The sequence below is a fragment of the Oncorhynchus clarkii genome, chromosome 3 (assembly GCF_045791955.1).
Source record: "Oncorhynchus clarkii lewisi isolate Uvic-CL-2024 chromosome 3, UVic_Ocla_1.0, whole genome shotgun sequence".
Taxonomy (NCBI): Eukaryota; Metazoa; Chordata; class Actinopteri; order Salmoniformes; family Salmonidae; genus Oncorhynchus; species Oncorhynchus clarkii.
Window position 1 is genome coordinate 36,324,600 of NC_092149.1, and position 18,182 is coordinate 36,342,781.

The 18,182-nt window shown below is 39.8% G+C and overlaps 1 protein-coding gene across 1 annotated transcript; it reads left to right on the forward strand.

Annotated features, from left to right (window-relative positions):
* The first annotated feature begins 2,604 nt into the window (after nt 1-2,604).
* LOC139405950 (galanin receptor type 1-like) lies at nt 2,605-10,175 on the forward strand. Its single transcript, XM_071148406.1, has 3 exons — nt 2,605-3,339; nt 3,584-3,649; nt 9,261-10,175. The coding sequence occupies exons 1-3, from the start codon at nt 2,605-2,607 to the stop codon at nt 9,576-9,578; spliced, it is 1,119 nt and encodes a 372-aa protein (XP_071004507.1). The 3' UTR covers nt 9,579-10,175.
* Nucleotides 10,176-18,182: the final 8,007 nt, after the last annotated feature.

Here is an 18,182-nt window from a genome sequence, read left to right on the forward strand (position 1 = left end):
TTGTGTCACACTGTCTAATCTTAATTAACATTCACTATCTTGGACAATAGGTCATAACTCAGTGTACTATAAGAGTCCCATATGCTACCAAAGAACTGTAAAGTCCCACATAGTGTGTTTGTGTGTGCGTACATGTGTGTGTATGTTATGAATCCCTTTTGGCCCGACAGTCTAGGGGGGGGTGGGGGGGTGGGGGGTGGTAACGAGACCCGTAACATAACTCATACAAATTATAATAGTGAAAAAGTAAGAGTGAGAACGAAACAACCACAGACAACTAAATTACCGTCAAATTCATGGTTTATTTGAAAACACGGTAATGGGGGGAGCAGGAAAAGGGGCTGAGCTGGACCCAAGGAAAGAAATAATAAGTATCCAAAAACACCCCTAAGCTAGACAAGCCTACTTCACCAACAGCTAACTAACTAAAAATACAGTGGGTGGTCTGCCCAGTTCTAACTAGTGTTTTTATACAAAGTATTCCTACCGTTAGTGTATGCCCATGGGTGACATCTTGTAGTTGCATGTAGTTGCAAAAACCAAACAAGAGATCTACAGACAGATGGCATTGACAGCGAGCTCTACAGACAGATGGCATTGACAGAGCGATTGAGCTCTAGAGCAAACAACAGACAGGGTTTTTAAACCAAGGGAAAGAGAATGTGATAGGGTAATGGAAACAGGAGGTGTGTCTTCTGATTAGCGACTGATTGATGACTGATTGGGGAATGATGATTGCCACCTGTGAGGAGGAGAGAAAAGAAATACACACACAGGATACACACACAGGATACCTGTATCCGTAACAGTGCATATGTGTGTGTGTGTGTGTCTGTGCATGTATGTCTGTGTGTGTGTATCCATGTGTGTGTTTTAAGCCTGATCCACCAGTCATGAATCTTGTCTGTACTGTTTCGTCCTGCACATATGTGAGAATTCCATTAACCAGAGGGCTGTAACATCAATTAGTAAATTATATGGGCGAGTGGAAGCAAATTGAAGGATAGAAGAGATAACTGAAATGATTTGTTCTGGGGAGCACACTTTCCCTTGTCCAGATGGTGTTCAGCAGAGAAATGGCACCAACATTGGGCCATCCACAGGGGAGAACCCAAGGGGGATATACTAATGGGCTATTGTGGATTCTGTATCTTTTACTGTAAATGCCTCCATCTCATGAAGTATCCTGTCCCCAAACACATGCCTACATCTAGGCCTACTGCCAGAACAAGAGCCAGGCACAATCATTTACCATTATCAGAGAGGAGCTAATGCTTGTCATTTAAAAAAAATATATATTATAATAATTTGGGATGAAGTAATGTTTGTCAAGCCTGGACCACTATCCTTCATTGGCTAACCACATATCCAACCCCTTGTTTCATAAGCCAACAGGCCCATTTCACAGACATGATGAATGCCAACTACACTGAGTGTACACAACATTTTCAAGAGATGATGCTGGACAATTAATCAAATGGCCCGCCGGACTATTTGCATAGAACTGCATTGTTGGTTAATTGCCTGTAAGTATAAGCATTTCACCGTAAAGTCTTCAGGGCAGGTGACAAATACAATTTGATTTGACATTAGGAATATCTCCTCTTTCCATGACGTAGACCGACCAGGTGAATCCAGTTGAAAGCTATGATCCCTTATCTATGTGTTAAATCCACATCAACCAGTGTAGATGAAGGGGAGGAGGCAGGTTTTAAAGACGAATTGAGACATGGATTGTGTATGTGTGCTATTCAGAGGGTGAATGGGAAAGACAAAATATTGAAGTGCCTTTAACAGGGTATGGTAGTAAGTCAGGCGCACCCGTTTGAGTGTCACGTACTTCACGCTCAATCAATTATGTATCAATTATGGTCCACCACCCAAAGGACATGCAGCCAATTGTGGGAATCTTTGGAGTCAATATCGGCCAGCATCCCCGTAGAATGCTTTCGACACCTTGAAGAGTCCAAGCCCCGAAAAAATGTAGGATGTTCTGAGGCCAAAAGGGGCTGCAACTCAATATTAGGACGGTGTTCCGAATATTTCGTACACTCAGTGTATATTAGACTTCTGTTAGCAATTTCAATCACCCCAGATGTTAGCCTACAAGAGAATGATGTCATTCGATATCTTATACATCGCATTGTGCATAATTATGGCCGCGAGAACGTGGACAGGCCAAGTTTAATTTTGGAGTGCTTTTTAGTACATCTTGCGCGGTGGTCCTGAAAGCTGACGTGAGACGCGCAGCCCAGCCCCTTCTATAATATGTAGTGGGAAATAGGGCGAGGAGGGATTTGAGCGGAGCCATCCAGCGACTGAGGACGCACCAGGTGGAGACAGCAACTGCATTACGCACCAATAATATATAGAACAGTACACTCTGGGCAGCTAACTTCAGACATATTGACAAAATGTATCGTAAAAAGTATCTTCACTTACATTGTATCGAAAAACAATGAGGAACATTGTAACGAATTGAGATACGATATTGTGTGATGGCTGTATTCAAGAGGCTCAAGAGACTTTGAAACAAATTATGCTTTTGTTATCTGAATAGGCAAAAACGTCTGCCAGCTACTGTCAAACGACCCATGAAGACATATGAAGGCATTTGTGCGCCCTACAGTTAAATTTGAAAATAGTTCAGCACTAGAAAAAGTGATGAACTCGTCTGGTTTGGACAACCTAACCGAATTTGCATCATGGTATCTCAACAGAACGGATGTCGAGGAGGAAAATCAGAAACTTCTGTTCGGGATTGGCATGGACAACTTCATTACGCTTTTAGTTTTCGGACTCATCTTTACGCTTGGAGTGTTGGGAAACTCCATGGTCATCACGGTGCTGGCACGTAGTAAACCCGGAAAACCACGGAGCACCACCAACATATTCATCCTCAACCTTAGCATCGCCGACCTGTCCTACCTGCTTTTCTGCATCCCTTTTCAGTCAACTATTTACATGATGCCGACATGGGTTCTGGGTGCCTTCATCTGCAAGTTTATTCATTATTTCTTCACGGTTTCCATGCTGGTCAGTATTTTCACCTTGTCCGCAATGTCGGTGGACCGCTACATTGCCATTGTTCACTCCAGAAAGTCGTCCTACATCCGCGTGTCAAAGCACGCTTTGATCGGAGTGGTGGTCATTTGGATACTCTCTTTGGCCATGGCGGCGCCAGTCGCGGTCATACACAACATATACCAGAGAGACGAGAATCACACCTATTGCTGGGAAGTGTGGCCCGATCAAAACCAAAAGAAAGTCTATGTTGTGTGCACGTTTGTTTTTGGTTATGTATTGCCCCTGCTGCTGATTTCGTTCTGTTACGCAAAGGTACGCAGGCAATCCTGATTTATTTATTATTGTATTGATAGATAATTGCCTTTACATTTGCCAATTTCTCAACATATGTCAACATATGTCAGTTTGTGTAATCTAAGGTGGGGACAACTAAGACATAAATTAGATAGCCTTAGAAAATAAATTATTTCAATACAATGTTATTACATATTTGTTATAGCACAGGCTTTAATTCATCGTTTGATAGGTCATCACACAATTATTTATGCATTTTCAGGTTTTAAATCACCTGCACAAAAAACTCAGAAACATGTCCAGAAAGTCAGAGGCATCGAAAAAGAAGGTATGTAAAACCATTCACGCATTTTCATATTGACTGTTGATGGTGATCATTAGTGTATGGCGGACAGCCCCACAAATGCAGTATGTTGGAGTATTACAGTCTCCCACACCAGTTGTCCAGCAGCAATAGTAGGGGAACAAGACCAACATTAGTTACAGTCTGGGATTTAAAGCTACAGTCTGGGATTTAGAGCTACAGTCTGGGATTTAAAGCTACAGTCTGGGATTTAGGAAGCTGTGCAATCTTCATTTCACTTATTAGTATTTACTTAATGACTCTTGAAGAATATAACTTATACATGTCTCATGAGCTTAGCACTATTACCCACTATGGCTTTATCATAAACCAAAATAGAAGGTTGTACTACTTGTTTACATCAAGAATGTAAAGATACATGGTTTAGTGTCAAAATATGGTTAAAACTATATCAAGGAGTTTGACCATCTTGGCATGTCAGTCCTTGAATTTAAAGAGCCGTCTATGAATTTGAAAGGAGTTATGCTTCATCACTCAGCTCAGCCATATGCCAAACAAGAGGCGGGGTACCTGTTTGGTTGTTTTTTGACATTTTTACTTTAATGCTTTTTCTAGACATGTTGTCAAGAGCTCTAGGCAAGTGTTAAAACATTCAATATCATTTAAGATTTATAAGGCTTCCATCCTTCTAGCCTAAAAAACACTATTTGGATAAGATGTTTTCAAAGATATATTCATGTAAAAAATATATATTGGTTGTTGTTTCTCGCCACCTAGCAATTTTTGAAGTTAGCTTTAGCAGGCACGGATAGCTTCCCAATCTCCCAACCTCATATCTGGCTACCAAGAAGTCATTTCATGCTATGATTCAAGTTAGAGTAACTAGCTTGTCTAACTATCTTAGCTGACATGTCTTCTGGCAAGGTTGGTGGACTTCAGAAAAGCAAGCAATAACTACATTGTACTGAACAAAACTCACAATGCTTTTACCCAGATTTTGAACAGAGGTGCAGAGAAGCATATTTAGCATATTTATTTTCTTTAAAAGAAGAACCACAGACAGCTCAAGAGGTATGTTTAGATATGCAGACAAATATAAATATTGTTGACATAGAATGAATTATAATGATTACGACTCTGGATTGTAGGAAAAAAGCTGTTTCCGGTGTTTGAAAAATGCAAAAATCTCCAACTTTCAAACTAGCGGCTTAGCCCCCGCCCGGACCACTCCCTAGCCACCCTCACATACTGGCGCACCTGCATAGAGCTTCAATACTATGGAACAACCAATATCCCATTGCCAGGTTTCTAGGCAAAAAATAATAGTCGAGTGAAGAAAAATAACCAATAAACTTAGTGAGTATTGTAAATTGAATATAAGGCACTTGGTATCGGCAGTACATTCCATCTACCATGTCCCTGAAGCACCTGTCAATTACCACACTTGAGTGAAGCAGCAGAGTGGGAAAGTGCAATTAAACTGGACTTTCAGCCATTACTCTTCTTAATGGCCATTTGCCTGTCTAAACCAACCCGCTGCTGCTGCTCGCCTGGCTCTTTAGTGTTGGCCGTTAACAATATGCCCAGACACTGGTCCACATGGCTTACGCATAACTAAACAATAAAAGATTCATGTTGGTCTGAACTATGCGTTCACAAAAATGTATTCTCATTTGGTCACATATAGACAGTTCAAATGTCATTCAATGAGTATAAACTCAGATTAATGAAATACTATTTGTCTATAGGAATATCTTCACTGTAATCCAACCTTTTTATGCCGGATAAAAAATGTCACGACAGGCCTTAATTTGTCGGTAAACTTTCCAAATGTCGACAAAGCTAAATACGCTAGACAAGGTGGGATCTTTATGTCATTCGGAGTCACTCGATTAGATGCTGTGAGGTCCTCCCACTACGACTCAGGGCATCCTTCAGTTTATTAGGCTACAAATGAAATAAATGACGAGGAACTTCACAGGGAGGGAAAGTGAAAGGGGATGGGCTTGATGCTCCTTTCCAATTAATATTGAGGGTCTTAGTCTGGTGACATGATGATCGATGCTTGGCTGCGATTTGACAAGTAAAATTATCGCGCTATTTTGTCCATTATAATCTCATAACGTAGGCTATATAGCCATTGGGGTGGCAGGTAGCCTAGTGGTTAGAGTGTTGGACTAGTAACCGAAAGGTCACAAGACCATATCCCCGAGCTGACAATATAAACATATGTCATTCTCCCCCTGAACAAGGCAGTTAGCCCACTGTTCCTAGGCTGTCATTGAAAATAAGAATTTGTTCTTAACTGACTTGCCTATTTAAAAAAAAATTGTATCTGAGAGCTGTTGGCTAGAACGCACTTGCCAATACCAGATGGGGCACATGCACTATATAATGTAACTTTTTGTTTAGTTCAAAACCATCAGTAGAGTTGAAAATGTGATGGAAACCCATTTAACTTATATATTTTTTATCCGGTACATGGGAATTTAATGACAAAAGTGATTTTTATGTGGATTATGTCATCGCGCACATCCACAATAAGTCAATTGAATGGAAACACATCTCTGGTGGGAACATGCACATATTGTTTTTATGCATATTTTTTGAATATTCTCATGAAAATATGTTGCCAATTGGATGGAAACCTAGCTGAAGAGATATTGCTGCCTGATTCAAATCGATGCGCATGTTTGAGCCGTCAATCATCTCACCCAACCAGCCTAACTTATTTACACTTAAAGCTTTCACTGTGAATACAATTAAATGTGTCAAATGAGTAAAGAAAACAGAGGCTGTGTCCATAGGCAGATCAAGACACAAGGTGTTCAATTAAAGGTATAATCAATTGTGTGTGTGTGTGCTTGTGTGTCTGTGTCTACAAAACATTAAGAACACCTTCATAATATTGAATCCACCTGCAACTTTTGCCCTCACAACAGCCTCAATTTGTCTGGGTATGGACTCTACAAGGTGTCGAAAGCGTTCCACAGGGATGCTGGCCCATGTTGAATCCAATGCTTCCCACAGTTGTGTCAAGATGGCTGGATGTCATTTGGGTGGTGGTCCATTCTTGATACACACAGGAAACTGTTGAGTGTGAAAAACCCAGTAGCGATGCAGTTCTTGACACAAACCAGTGAGCCTGGCACCTACCACCATACCCTGTTCAAAGGTAATTAAAAATTTGTCTTGATTATTCACCCTCTGAATGGAACACACACAATCCATGTCTCAACTGTCTCAAGGCTTAAAATCCTTCTTTAATCTGTCTCCTCCCCTTCATCTACACTGATTGAAGTGGATTTAACACATAAATAAGGGATCATAGCTTTCAACTGGATTCACCTGGTCAGTCTATATCATGGAAAAAGCTGGTGTTCATAATGTTTTGTACACTCAGTGTATGTATGTATGTATGCATGTATGCATGTGTGTGTGTGCTCGCATATGTGTGCATGTGTGAGGAGTAGGAGGATGCTGGCCTCGACCTCCAGCCATCAGTTCAGTAACTCATCCAATGCTGTGAAGCAACGTATCAGGAGCAGCTGGGAAAACAATGCTACTATTGCCACTATTATAAAATGTCTCCACTTATCAGCCCTAGGTATACACAGGAGGAGGACAGGGTGTTTATAGACTGTCGTGTGTGGCATCCCAGCACAACAAAAAATTACATATTTTCAACATCTTGTGCTCATAGGAAAGTTCCTGTAATCCTCTTTGTCCTTTCACTTTGACAGGTGTATTAAGCAAATGTTTTACTTTCAATCCACTCCTCAAAAATAATCTTGACCATGTGTTTGGATTATTATAAAAGGGAATCGTAACATGGGAGATCAATGGAGGCCAGATAAACATGGATTTCTTGTATCATGCACTTGGTTATAAATGGGATATGAATTCCAGTACTTTATGACACTTCATAATAGACATACTCAAATAAATGAAATGTCAACAGACGGTTGTTAGCGATTGCAGTCATCTTTAGGCTGTTCAGGCAAAAAAAGGTGTTCCCTGGAGTAGGCAATGGGTTTGTTTTTGATTGACATGCCACTATGTTTTAATGAATTCCCAGTGTAGGAGGTGTGAGGCACAGTTAATTAGCAGATTTAACAGTTTTACTCTGTTATTTCATTCAATGAGGCGTTTAATTTAACAGCACACAGGAATTGTTATGGATGCCAATGCTGGACTTGTTCTTCCAATAGCCTCTAAATGGAGACCTAAAGCCCTTCAATGTGAGGATGGCAGAGGGGAAGTCACAATGTCCTACCTCCACTGTTTCACTTCATTGATTTAGTCTTTTGGGGGATTTTGAGCCCCTCTGACTGTGTGTGTGTGGGCGTGTGTGTTTGGGTATGTGTGTGTGTTGGTTGTGTATGTGTGCTGTACTATACAAACAGATTCAGATTCCTCTTCCATACCATATACAGTAGCTTAAGACAGTGATTTATATATTTATATTTCCATATATGAGCCCAAGAACAATTTATAGATTCACAAGTTGTCACCATCAAATTAGCTGTGTTCGTTCTCCAAGAGAAACGAACACATAGACTCAAACACCTAGACTTGACTAATGAGGGTAAAATAAATAACAGAGCAAGGTTATTTCCGTTTTAATTTTGGGATTTGACTGTTGAACGAATAATTGAACACTACACATACCAATTTGACAGCTCTGAATGATTGGGAGTTCAGGGTACAGTCAGTTCTGCTGGTCTTCACGGGAGACCTGGGAACAGGTGAAAGGGAGATTTTTTTTATGCGGCTGTGCCTTTTGCAACAATGTGGTTGATGTTGATTTTGGGCTGGTTGTAGTGCTGAATGGTAGGTATTTGAGCTGGACTTAAGTACATTTTCATGATGCCACCAAGCTTACTGAAAACCTCACTTCATTCAATTCATTACTTAGCTACATCTATCCCTCTGTGTCTCATCTCGCTGTCTCTATATTACAGGTCTGTTTTTTTATAGTGAGTGTTCCTATCGGTCTTTGACCATCTATCTTTCTCCCCGCCTCACTCCTCTCTCTGTGTCCTTCATCTCCCTTTCTCCTTCCCTCCCTCCTTTTTTCTGAGCATCGCCTCCCAGTTTCCTGGAGAAGATCCATGCGCTTCCCTGTTAGCGGGGCTCAGGAACTGCTGTGGCAGGCAGACACTCAAATAGCAGCGGAAAGGAAGCAGACACATTTGTAAACATCTCCAGCCCTGCCCCAATGCCTTCTCTGTATGTTCCCGCTCTTTAATATATCTCCCATGTTGCGTGCTAATTATTGAACACGGCGGTAAATCAATCTGCAAGCCAGGAATGCAGGGGAAAGCCAGAGCAGGCCAGCAAGCATGAAATTGGCATTTCATCTGACAGATGCCACATTTAGCTCTGCTAGTTTTGGCAAAAGACATGAGAACATCCCAGATTCTACTGAAAGACAATCTCATAAAGGGACAAGGTTATACACGTCACATGCTTAGTGGACGCACATAGTTATAACAACTAGACAATGTATTGACATTAGTAGATGCGTTCAGAAGTCCATTTTTTTTAAATTAATGAAAGGTAAATTCAATTCTTCATACTTGAAGACCTTTTACCCTGTGCCTCCCCTCTCCTCTCTCTCTCTCTCCACTAGACTGCCCAGACGGTTCTTGTAGTGGTGGTGGTGTTCTGCCTGTCATGGCTCCCCCACCATGTGGTCCACCTGTGGGTGGAGTTTGGCAACTTCCCCTTGACCCAGTGGTCCTTCTTGTTCCGGGTGGCGGCCCACTGCCTAGCCTATAGCAACTCCTCCGTCAACCCTGTCATCTATGCCTTCCTCTCAGAGAACTTCAGGAAGGCCTACAAGCAGGTGTTCAGGTGTCAGGTTACCAACTCCCCTCTCAACGAACTCAAGGAGTTCCGCAGCAAGGTGGACAACACACCGCCCTCCACCAACTGCACCAATGTCTGATTGGAGGTCACCGAGTGCCAGCTCAACTACGGCCATGATGATTGGCTGTTTTCAAGGGTCCTCCTGAGACATAATGCTATGAGGTTCCATGTTTCGATTCAGAAATGGTATGAAGACAATATGAAGAAAACTGGATATCGTTCAAGCTACATATGTCCACATCAGCGCTGTTCCATCGTCAAAATAACGCCACGCCAGACGATGTGCCATACTGGACGTGTGTAGTGAGCGTCTTTTTCTCTCTCTTTATCTTGCTTCCTCTCTCTCGTTCTCTCTGTCATTATCACAGGAAGATTGCAGAGTCTGACTCTCGGGAAAGGAGAGAATGTGGACTTTGATATTTCACTGGCCATCTTATTATACATCAAAACTGTGAATGTTTGGTCATTTGCCGTCTTACATGTGCATGTGCATATTGTTGGTCCTTTGTGATGCTGTATTGCTGCTCTCTTCAGTAGCTATTGAAATGAGTGTCTGTAATATAGCTTCACTCTACACATTAAAGCCTGATGTTACTGCTGTATATGTTACATAGTAGCCTATGATGGAGTAGTTTTGAATTGTTAAAACATATTAGCTATTGCTCTATTAGATATTGCCCAGAATATAAAAAAATGTACACAGTGTAATTTTGTCTTCAATGTTGAATACTGTTTGAAGAGAAAACATTTTGTTGTTTGAATGTAATGGTCAATTCTCTTGTTGTGAGTTGCCAACGTGTATACAAGGGAAATGTTGTCCGTATAACCTAAACCTGTCTTGCCATCTGTAATAGACTTTGCAATGAAAAGAAAAAACACGAGTTGGGATTTTTAATAACGCTATTGTATAAACTATTTAAAAAATATTCTAATGTGTACTCAATATAAGCCTACTTTATCTTATTTATTGAATTGGTGTATGATATGGAAAGTCCATGTTTTATGGCGTATTGTTTTGTCATGACATTGGCTTGTACATTAGAGCTTGTACAGGTGCTGTATGTGGTTCAAAGGCATTGTGTGGGATCTCGTTACCCTTTGACTTTCATTTCTGCCCATCATTAGAGAGTAAACTAAAGAAAAATCTTCAAAGATCAGAGTGCCAAGATTTTGTTTGTCTGTGGTAACCACTTACAATCAGAAGTAGACAGAAAGAACACACACAATTATTCTCACAAAAGTATATCCTGCTCCTTTTCACAGCTAACACCACATCCATGTTTGGTAGTTCAGTATATGTGAGAGAGATTTGAAAAAAAGTTACTTCTTCTCATTTTATGTGTCAAAAGCTAGCTAATACTCTTTAAATATTTTGTTTGGTTAACATAAGCCAATCAGGGATTGCCTACTCTAGATAGAGAACAATAATGAATACAGTAAAAAACAAAAAACAAAAAACATGGTTATTTCTATCCATGGTATAGGAGAAAACTCTCTCATACGGATTTGTATATATTTGAGTACTGCCATGGGAAACTCTCTTCGTGGTCATTGTACGGTGCGTGGCTATCTCCATAGCGAGGCACAGTTGCACACTCTTACTTAAGCGTAAACTAATGTCAGTAATGAACATCTAGAATGGGTAAGGTTTAGGCATGCTATGAAGTGGTTAGGGTAAGTGGTAGGCAGGGTAAGGTTAAGTTTAGGTATGCTACTGTAGCAAGTGGCTAAGGTAAGTGTTAGGGTAAGGTTGGAAAACAAGGACATGCATGGAGTGGAAACTGCTGCTACTCACAGATTACAAATCCTGCAATTTACGTTCCCCCACAATCCCCAACCAAGCAGCGTGACTCTTGTCATGTTTTCACTTACCACCACATAAGGACGTTACAATTACACTCAGCTGCACGTAGAATCGTTGGAACTACTAATTATTTGGAACTACTAATTATTTATTTCACTTTGTATTTACGGATTAATGCAACCCAGAGACTATCAAGTGATAATCATGTTAAATGATTACTTTTTTATCCCTCATTACTCGTTATCAGTGTGTTTCATGAAGACTCTCTTGATGAATTAAGACTCTTGAATGATTCTTTTGTTTCTGCTCCAGAACACTGTGAATCAAATATTTGCTTTCTGGAATAGAATAAACTTTCTACACATATCTATCTGTATTTGAATTTCTAAAATGTTTGGGAAAATGAAAAATGCTTATTTTTTTGTCTGTTTTTGTGCCATATTATGCTGACAAAAAATCTACACTTTAATATTATGCCAATGCAGTGCTTATACATGTTGATATCACATTAAACTGTTGTGACAAGCAATATGTTTCCTCATGAAAAGACTCGTTGTATTTCATTCTAATATGCACATACAATATACAGTATCGTGATGAAGGTAGATGGATTTGACCATCTGTAGTTCACTTCCATTCCCTCAATCAAGTCTTCCTTTCCATTGCGGTAACAGGTAACAACCAGCTGGCCCATGAGAGAAGAACACATTTCCTGAAAATGGCATTTGGCTAATGTGCTGAATTGGACTGTTTAGCCCAGGCAATGGACCACTGGCATCGCTCAGAATAGATTGGTTTACAAGGCATGAATACAAAATGTGCTTATCTTCTTGCACTAGAAAGCAACCAATCATCAACCACATCATCCAGCGCCACCCAGTTCTGCAGGAATAAATGTCTCACATCAGAATGTGTGAAAAATGCTGTAGTACTTAAAAATAGCTTCTTCTTTTTTTAAGAGCCAAGTCTTAGTAAACACACTTGGAGCACAAAACACACATAATACATTAAACATGAAAACGATCTCATCCCGGAAGCATAGCCGCCCAAGAATGCGGAGATGAAGTGGATTCCAGAACCAATTTTTATTGTGAATATTTTTTTTGGTAGCATGCTCCCTTCAGGACAGTAAACACCACTAGCTCCCATCCAAATATCCACTTTATCCTTCCTCATAATCTTCTTGGCTAGCTATTTTACAACCTCATACTTTTACTACTTTCTTTTCTGGGTGACCATGCTCACCCATAAGAATAATAAATAACACTGTCCCCTACAGATGTAGGATCTTAATTTGACCAGTATTGTCGCAGTATAATCCTGCAGCAACTGGATTTGAACTTTTAGTCCATAATGTTGCTTGAACCGTGGTTAGGCAATTAGCTGGCTGAAATTGGGCTACATGAAAAGTGCAGTACTGTTAAAATAACCGTGTGCTAGTGCAGGTTTTCAGTGAATTTAGGTAAATCACAAAACTCATCTCCATTTCCTGTGGCACAGGAAAATTCTCAGCAACAAATTAAGATCCTACATCTGAACCAAAGTTATTAGGCAATAAATAAAACTCTTTAATCATGCAGAGAACATCCACGGTTCTAGCCTACAGTACTATAACAAGGTCACTCTTTTTCTCAAAAGCGCAAACACACTCCAACCATGTCTTGTGCAATTGATTTTGGAAGACTGAGATATATTTATTTAATTCCGAAGAGGATGAAAGTAAGGGCTATTATAGACTATTGTTGAGGGCCATACCAGTCAAACCTGGTTTCATCCTGGGTATGCTTTTGGGATAAGTTTTTTGGTTCTTTCTACCCACGTTGAGGTACAAATATTCATGTGTAGTTCAAGTATATTTAGCACATTTTGTGCTTTGGTGGATGTGCTGGTATTTTGTGAGTTGATAAGATATCTGCTCTATGAATTCTAGTTTATCGACCCAGCAGGTAAATAACATTGGACTAAACAAGGTATCTGCTCCCTCCCTTGCATGTAACATATGCTAGGAGTATGTGAGGGTTTTTATAATTACCTTCCCACTTATGTTTCCACACAGCTTTGACTGTTTACTTATGATTAAACAGCATATGTACTGTAACATGGCACTGTTTGGTTAGAGGCTGCTGACACTGTTTCGCCAGCACAATTATGATTTATATTTGACTATACACAGGGTGGGGGAGGGTTTGTACACACCATGTTATGAGACTGTAAACATTTTAGAGAAGCTGCCCTCCAAAGCTAACTACTATGAATAAGATCATAAATCATGCATCTGTCTCCTGTGGAATAAAACATACAGTATTAGCTAAGGGATCCTCTGAACATGCAATAAACTTTTTATTTATTTATTGAATATTTGAAACATACAATACACTTGCAGTGAAGCCGCTCAACAACTACATCATACCAGTCATCCAACAGATTCCCATTCAGAGCGACACACAGAAGCATCCAGGGTCAATGCCCTGCTCAAGGGCATGTTGACCGATCTACCACCAGGCCAAAAAATGTGAACCCGAACCCTCCAAGATCCTCCCACAGTTCCCCAATAGCTGTCCCTCAACCATTTGAGACCCCTCCCACAGTACCCCCCAGGAAGAAAAATTCAAAATACAATTAATTCCATTCCCCACCTCCAAGAACCCCACAATGCACCAACAACCAAGAGAATGAACTAAAGAGAAAAAAGGAAAAGACAGAAAACAGCACACAATGCAATTTTTTTATTAAAAAATTAAAAATACATTTAAAACAAAGGGCATCAAGGACAACTAAAATCACAACAGCAATGCCAACTGTATATGTTTGTGTGCATGTCTGGCACTATTACATGTATGTGTGTGTTCTTGTATGTGTGTATATGTTTGTGTACAAACACCGGCATGGCATCAGCCTCAGGCAAACCGGGATTAGTTGTAAAAACACTGCCACTCAGTGTCATTCAAATGTACTTTTTATTATGTTTTATTTTTACTTAAAAATAAAAAAACTTTTACCTTAGAATGATGGTCAATCGCCCACACAGCAACTCCACTCCCACTTGTCTCCAATTCCACATACCAACCCTCAGCTTCCCTCAGCCCATCCCATCTATCTCTGCCGGCCACCCACTTCGGGTTTCTACGCAACACATATCTTTCAACTATACGGTGATGTTTAACGTACAATTTCAATCTGTCTAATCGAAAAGAATCCACAGATTGCGAGTTGAAGATAAATATTTTTACTAAGAGTTTTAGTATATTATTAATTGACTGACCCAGTCTCTCCAGATCTCCTAACAGTACTATTTGCAGGGTTAATTTTAGATCAATGCTATGCATTTTCAGCCATTCCTGAATCTGAGAACAGAAACAGGCTATCTGAGGGCAATACCAGAATAAATGGTGTATTTTATGCACCAAATATTCAACAGTTTGTTGGTAGAAAGAATCCTATATAATAATTTTAGCTGAAATGCACGATGTCTTGAATCTTGCGTCGTTTTTATATATCAACTCATACACCCTGTACCATGGAATTGGTACATCAAAAATCTCTTCCCAACTATTTTGCAATCTGTATGGCACAGTTGTCATCATCCTGGTCCTCAAATGAAACTGGTATTCTTTCCTATTTATGCTATTTTTATTCCTCCGTCAGTTTTGATCCTTTATATTGGGCAGACAGACCAGTTCCCAATCTCCTCCCGCCTCCTCCATTTTTGGGGTAATACTGTAATCAAATGGTTGTACTCTTGGATTGAGCAGACCTTTCTGTACAATTCTGATAACTCCATGAAGGACATACGTCTACCATTCCAATTTACAATATAATTTAAGAACAAAATACCCTTTTCAAACATCTTTCCCATAAATACAGGTATTTTATCAACCAGCACATTTGAGTTCAGCCATAATATTTGTTCTATCCTTTCAAGGGGATGAAATTGAAATTGTAGCCAGCTCTACAATGCTTGTTTGAAAAAGACAGATACTTTGAAAAAGGTATCATTTTCAATTAATCAAAAATGAGACATGGCAATCTGCACAAAGGCAAAAAGGCTATTTCTAAACAATAGATGAGCTTTTCTTAGTAATCTACTTGAGAACCATTTAGGGTTCAAATAAAACTTTTGAATGAGTGAAGCTTTTAGAGAGAGGGTTAGTGCTTTTATATTTAATCATCTCAACCCACCCAGTTCATATTCATTATATAGATAGGTACGTTTTATTTTGTCTGGTTTAGCGTCCCAGATGAAGCTAAATATTTTTCGCTCATATGATTTGAAAAAATGAATCATCAGGAGTAGGCAGCACCATAAGTAAGTGAGTAAACTGAGATCTGACTAAGGAGTTAATCAGGGCCATTTTTCCATAAATAGACAGGTATTTACCTCTCCATGGTTGCAGGGTCTTGTCTATTTTTACAAGTTTTCTATTGAAATTCATTGTGGAGAGCTTATCTTTTGTGATATGAATACAGAGTATGTCTACTTCACCATCAGCCCATGTTATAGGTAAACTGCAGGGTAATGTAAAATGTGTATTTTTTAAGGATCCAATACGTAATATTGTACACTTATCATGATTAGGTTTTAGTCCAGAGAGTACAGAAAAGTTAGCTAGCTCTTCAATGAGACATTGCAGGGATATAGCTTATGGACTTAATATAGAACTTGAGTCATCGGCATACATGGACACCTTTGTTTTTAAGCCTTGGATTTCTAATCCTCTAATGTTGTTATTGGATCAGATTTTAATAGCTATTATTTTGATGGCCATAACGAAACGATATGGTGACAGCGGACACCCTTGTTTAACTCCTCTTGACAATTCAAAACTCTGAGAAGTAGCTGTTATTTACTATTTTACACCTGGGGTTGCTATACATTATTGTTTTACCCATTTTACAAGAGAATTACCAAAATTGGAAAAAATCCAGGCATTTATAAATAAAATCCAGTCTTACTTTATCAAATGCCTTTGCAAAATCCACTATAAATACCATTCCTGGCTTCTTACATGTTTCATGATGTTCTATTATTTCTAGTAGTTGTCGTATATTATCTCCAATGTATCGTCCATGTAAAAAACATGTCTGATCAGGATGAACAATACCTTTTAAAACCCTTTTCATCCTGAGTGCTATGCATTTTGCTAGTATTTTTGCATCACAACATTGAAGTGTAAGAGTTGTTTTTAGATAGACTGGGTCTTTATATTTGCCATCTGGGTCTTGTTTTAATGATAGAGAAATCAGACCTTCCCGCTGAGTACCTGACAGACTACAATTTCTATAGGAGTAGTTAAAGCTCCATTGTTAGATTGTTTTAAGTATATAAAAAAATACTTGATATACCTCTACCGGTATGCCATCAAGCCCTGGGGTTTTTCCAGACTGAAAGGATTTAATAGCCTCAAAAAAGTTATTCCTCTGTAATTTGGCCTTCGCACTGATCTTTCTATACATTTGTTAATTTTCAATTTGTTAAATTATTTGGAAAGAATTCCTTACCATAATCTTCATTCATTGGGAAAGGATGAGACGGATCATCCTGATTTGGACCATATAGATTAATGAGCCAAATCTATTTTTCATCCACTTTCATATTCAAAAGGATCCACCTTTGTGAATCATTCCTAACTATTTGCACATTCAGTTCAACATTTGTGTTAATTAATATCACAACCTTTGAGTTCCTTTGTCCATGACAGAAAATTATTTCACCACCCAATTTATTTTTCCACACCACTTCATCTAAAACAGTGCATGTTATATTATTTTTCTTTCAGCCATGTAAAGACTGATCTTCTTTTTTTATAATCTGCTAAACCGTTACAATTATAACTGGCTATACTTATTTCACCCCTACCATAACTAGATACTATTCTCAGTCTAGGGCAATATACTTACCGATGACAGCTTTCTCCTAAGGATAATGGAAAATACGGATTATCTCTGGAAAGTCTGAAATATGTTTGGTCAATATCTACAATACTGGCAAAAAGAAGGGTGAGATGCAGGGTGTATTTTTGTACAAACTCAGGTTAGACCAGGTTTTGGGCAGTAGTAATTAGTTAAATTGTTTGTTTTTGGTGTATATAAAGTAATGAGCAGTAGGGTGGAAGTATTATTAGACATTGCATTGTGAATTGTGTGTGTATGTAAGGCCATAGCCATGGTCTCACAGGATTATTCTGTTGAAGGAGAGGCGGACCAAAACGCAGCGTGGTTATTTAGATACATCTTTAATAAAGATGAAAGTAGAACAATATACAAAAACAAGAACCGTGAAAAACCGAAAACAGCCCTATCTGGTGTGGCAAACACAAAGACAGGAACAATCACCCACAAAACCCAACACCAAACAGGCTACCTAAATATGGTTCCCAATCAGAGACAATGACTAACACCTGCCTCTGATTGAGAACCATATCAGGCCAAACACAGAAACAGACAAACTAGACACACAACATAGAATGCCCACTCAGATCACACCCTGACCAAACAAAACATAGAAACATACAAAGCAAACTATGGTCAGGGTGTGACAGTACCCCTCCCCCCCACAAGGTGCGGACTCCGGCCGCAAAACCTGAACCTATTGGGGAGGGTCTGGGTGGGCATCTGTCCGCGGTGGCGGCTCTGGTGCTGGACGTGGCCCCCACTTCACCATAGTCTTAGTCCGCAACATTGTCCGCTTCCGTGGCCTCCTAACCACGGCGACCCTTCTAAATGACCCCACTGGACTGAGGGGCAGCTTGGGACAGAGGGGCAGCACGGGACAGAGGGGCAGCTCGGGACAGAAGGGCAGCTCGGGACAGAGGGGCAGCTCGGGACAGAGGGGCAGCTCCGTACTGGCTGACGACTCTGGCAGATCCTGGCTGAATGGCT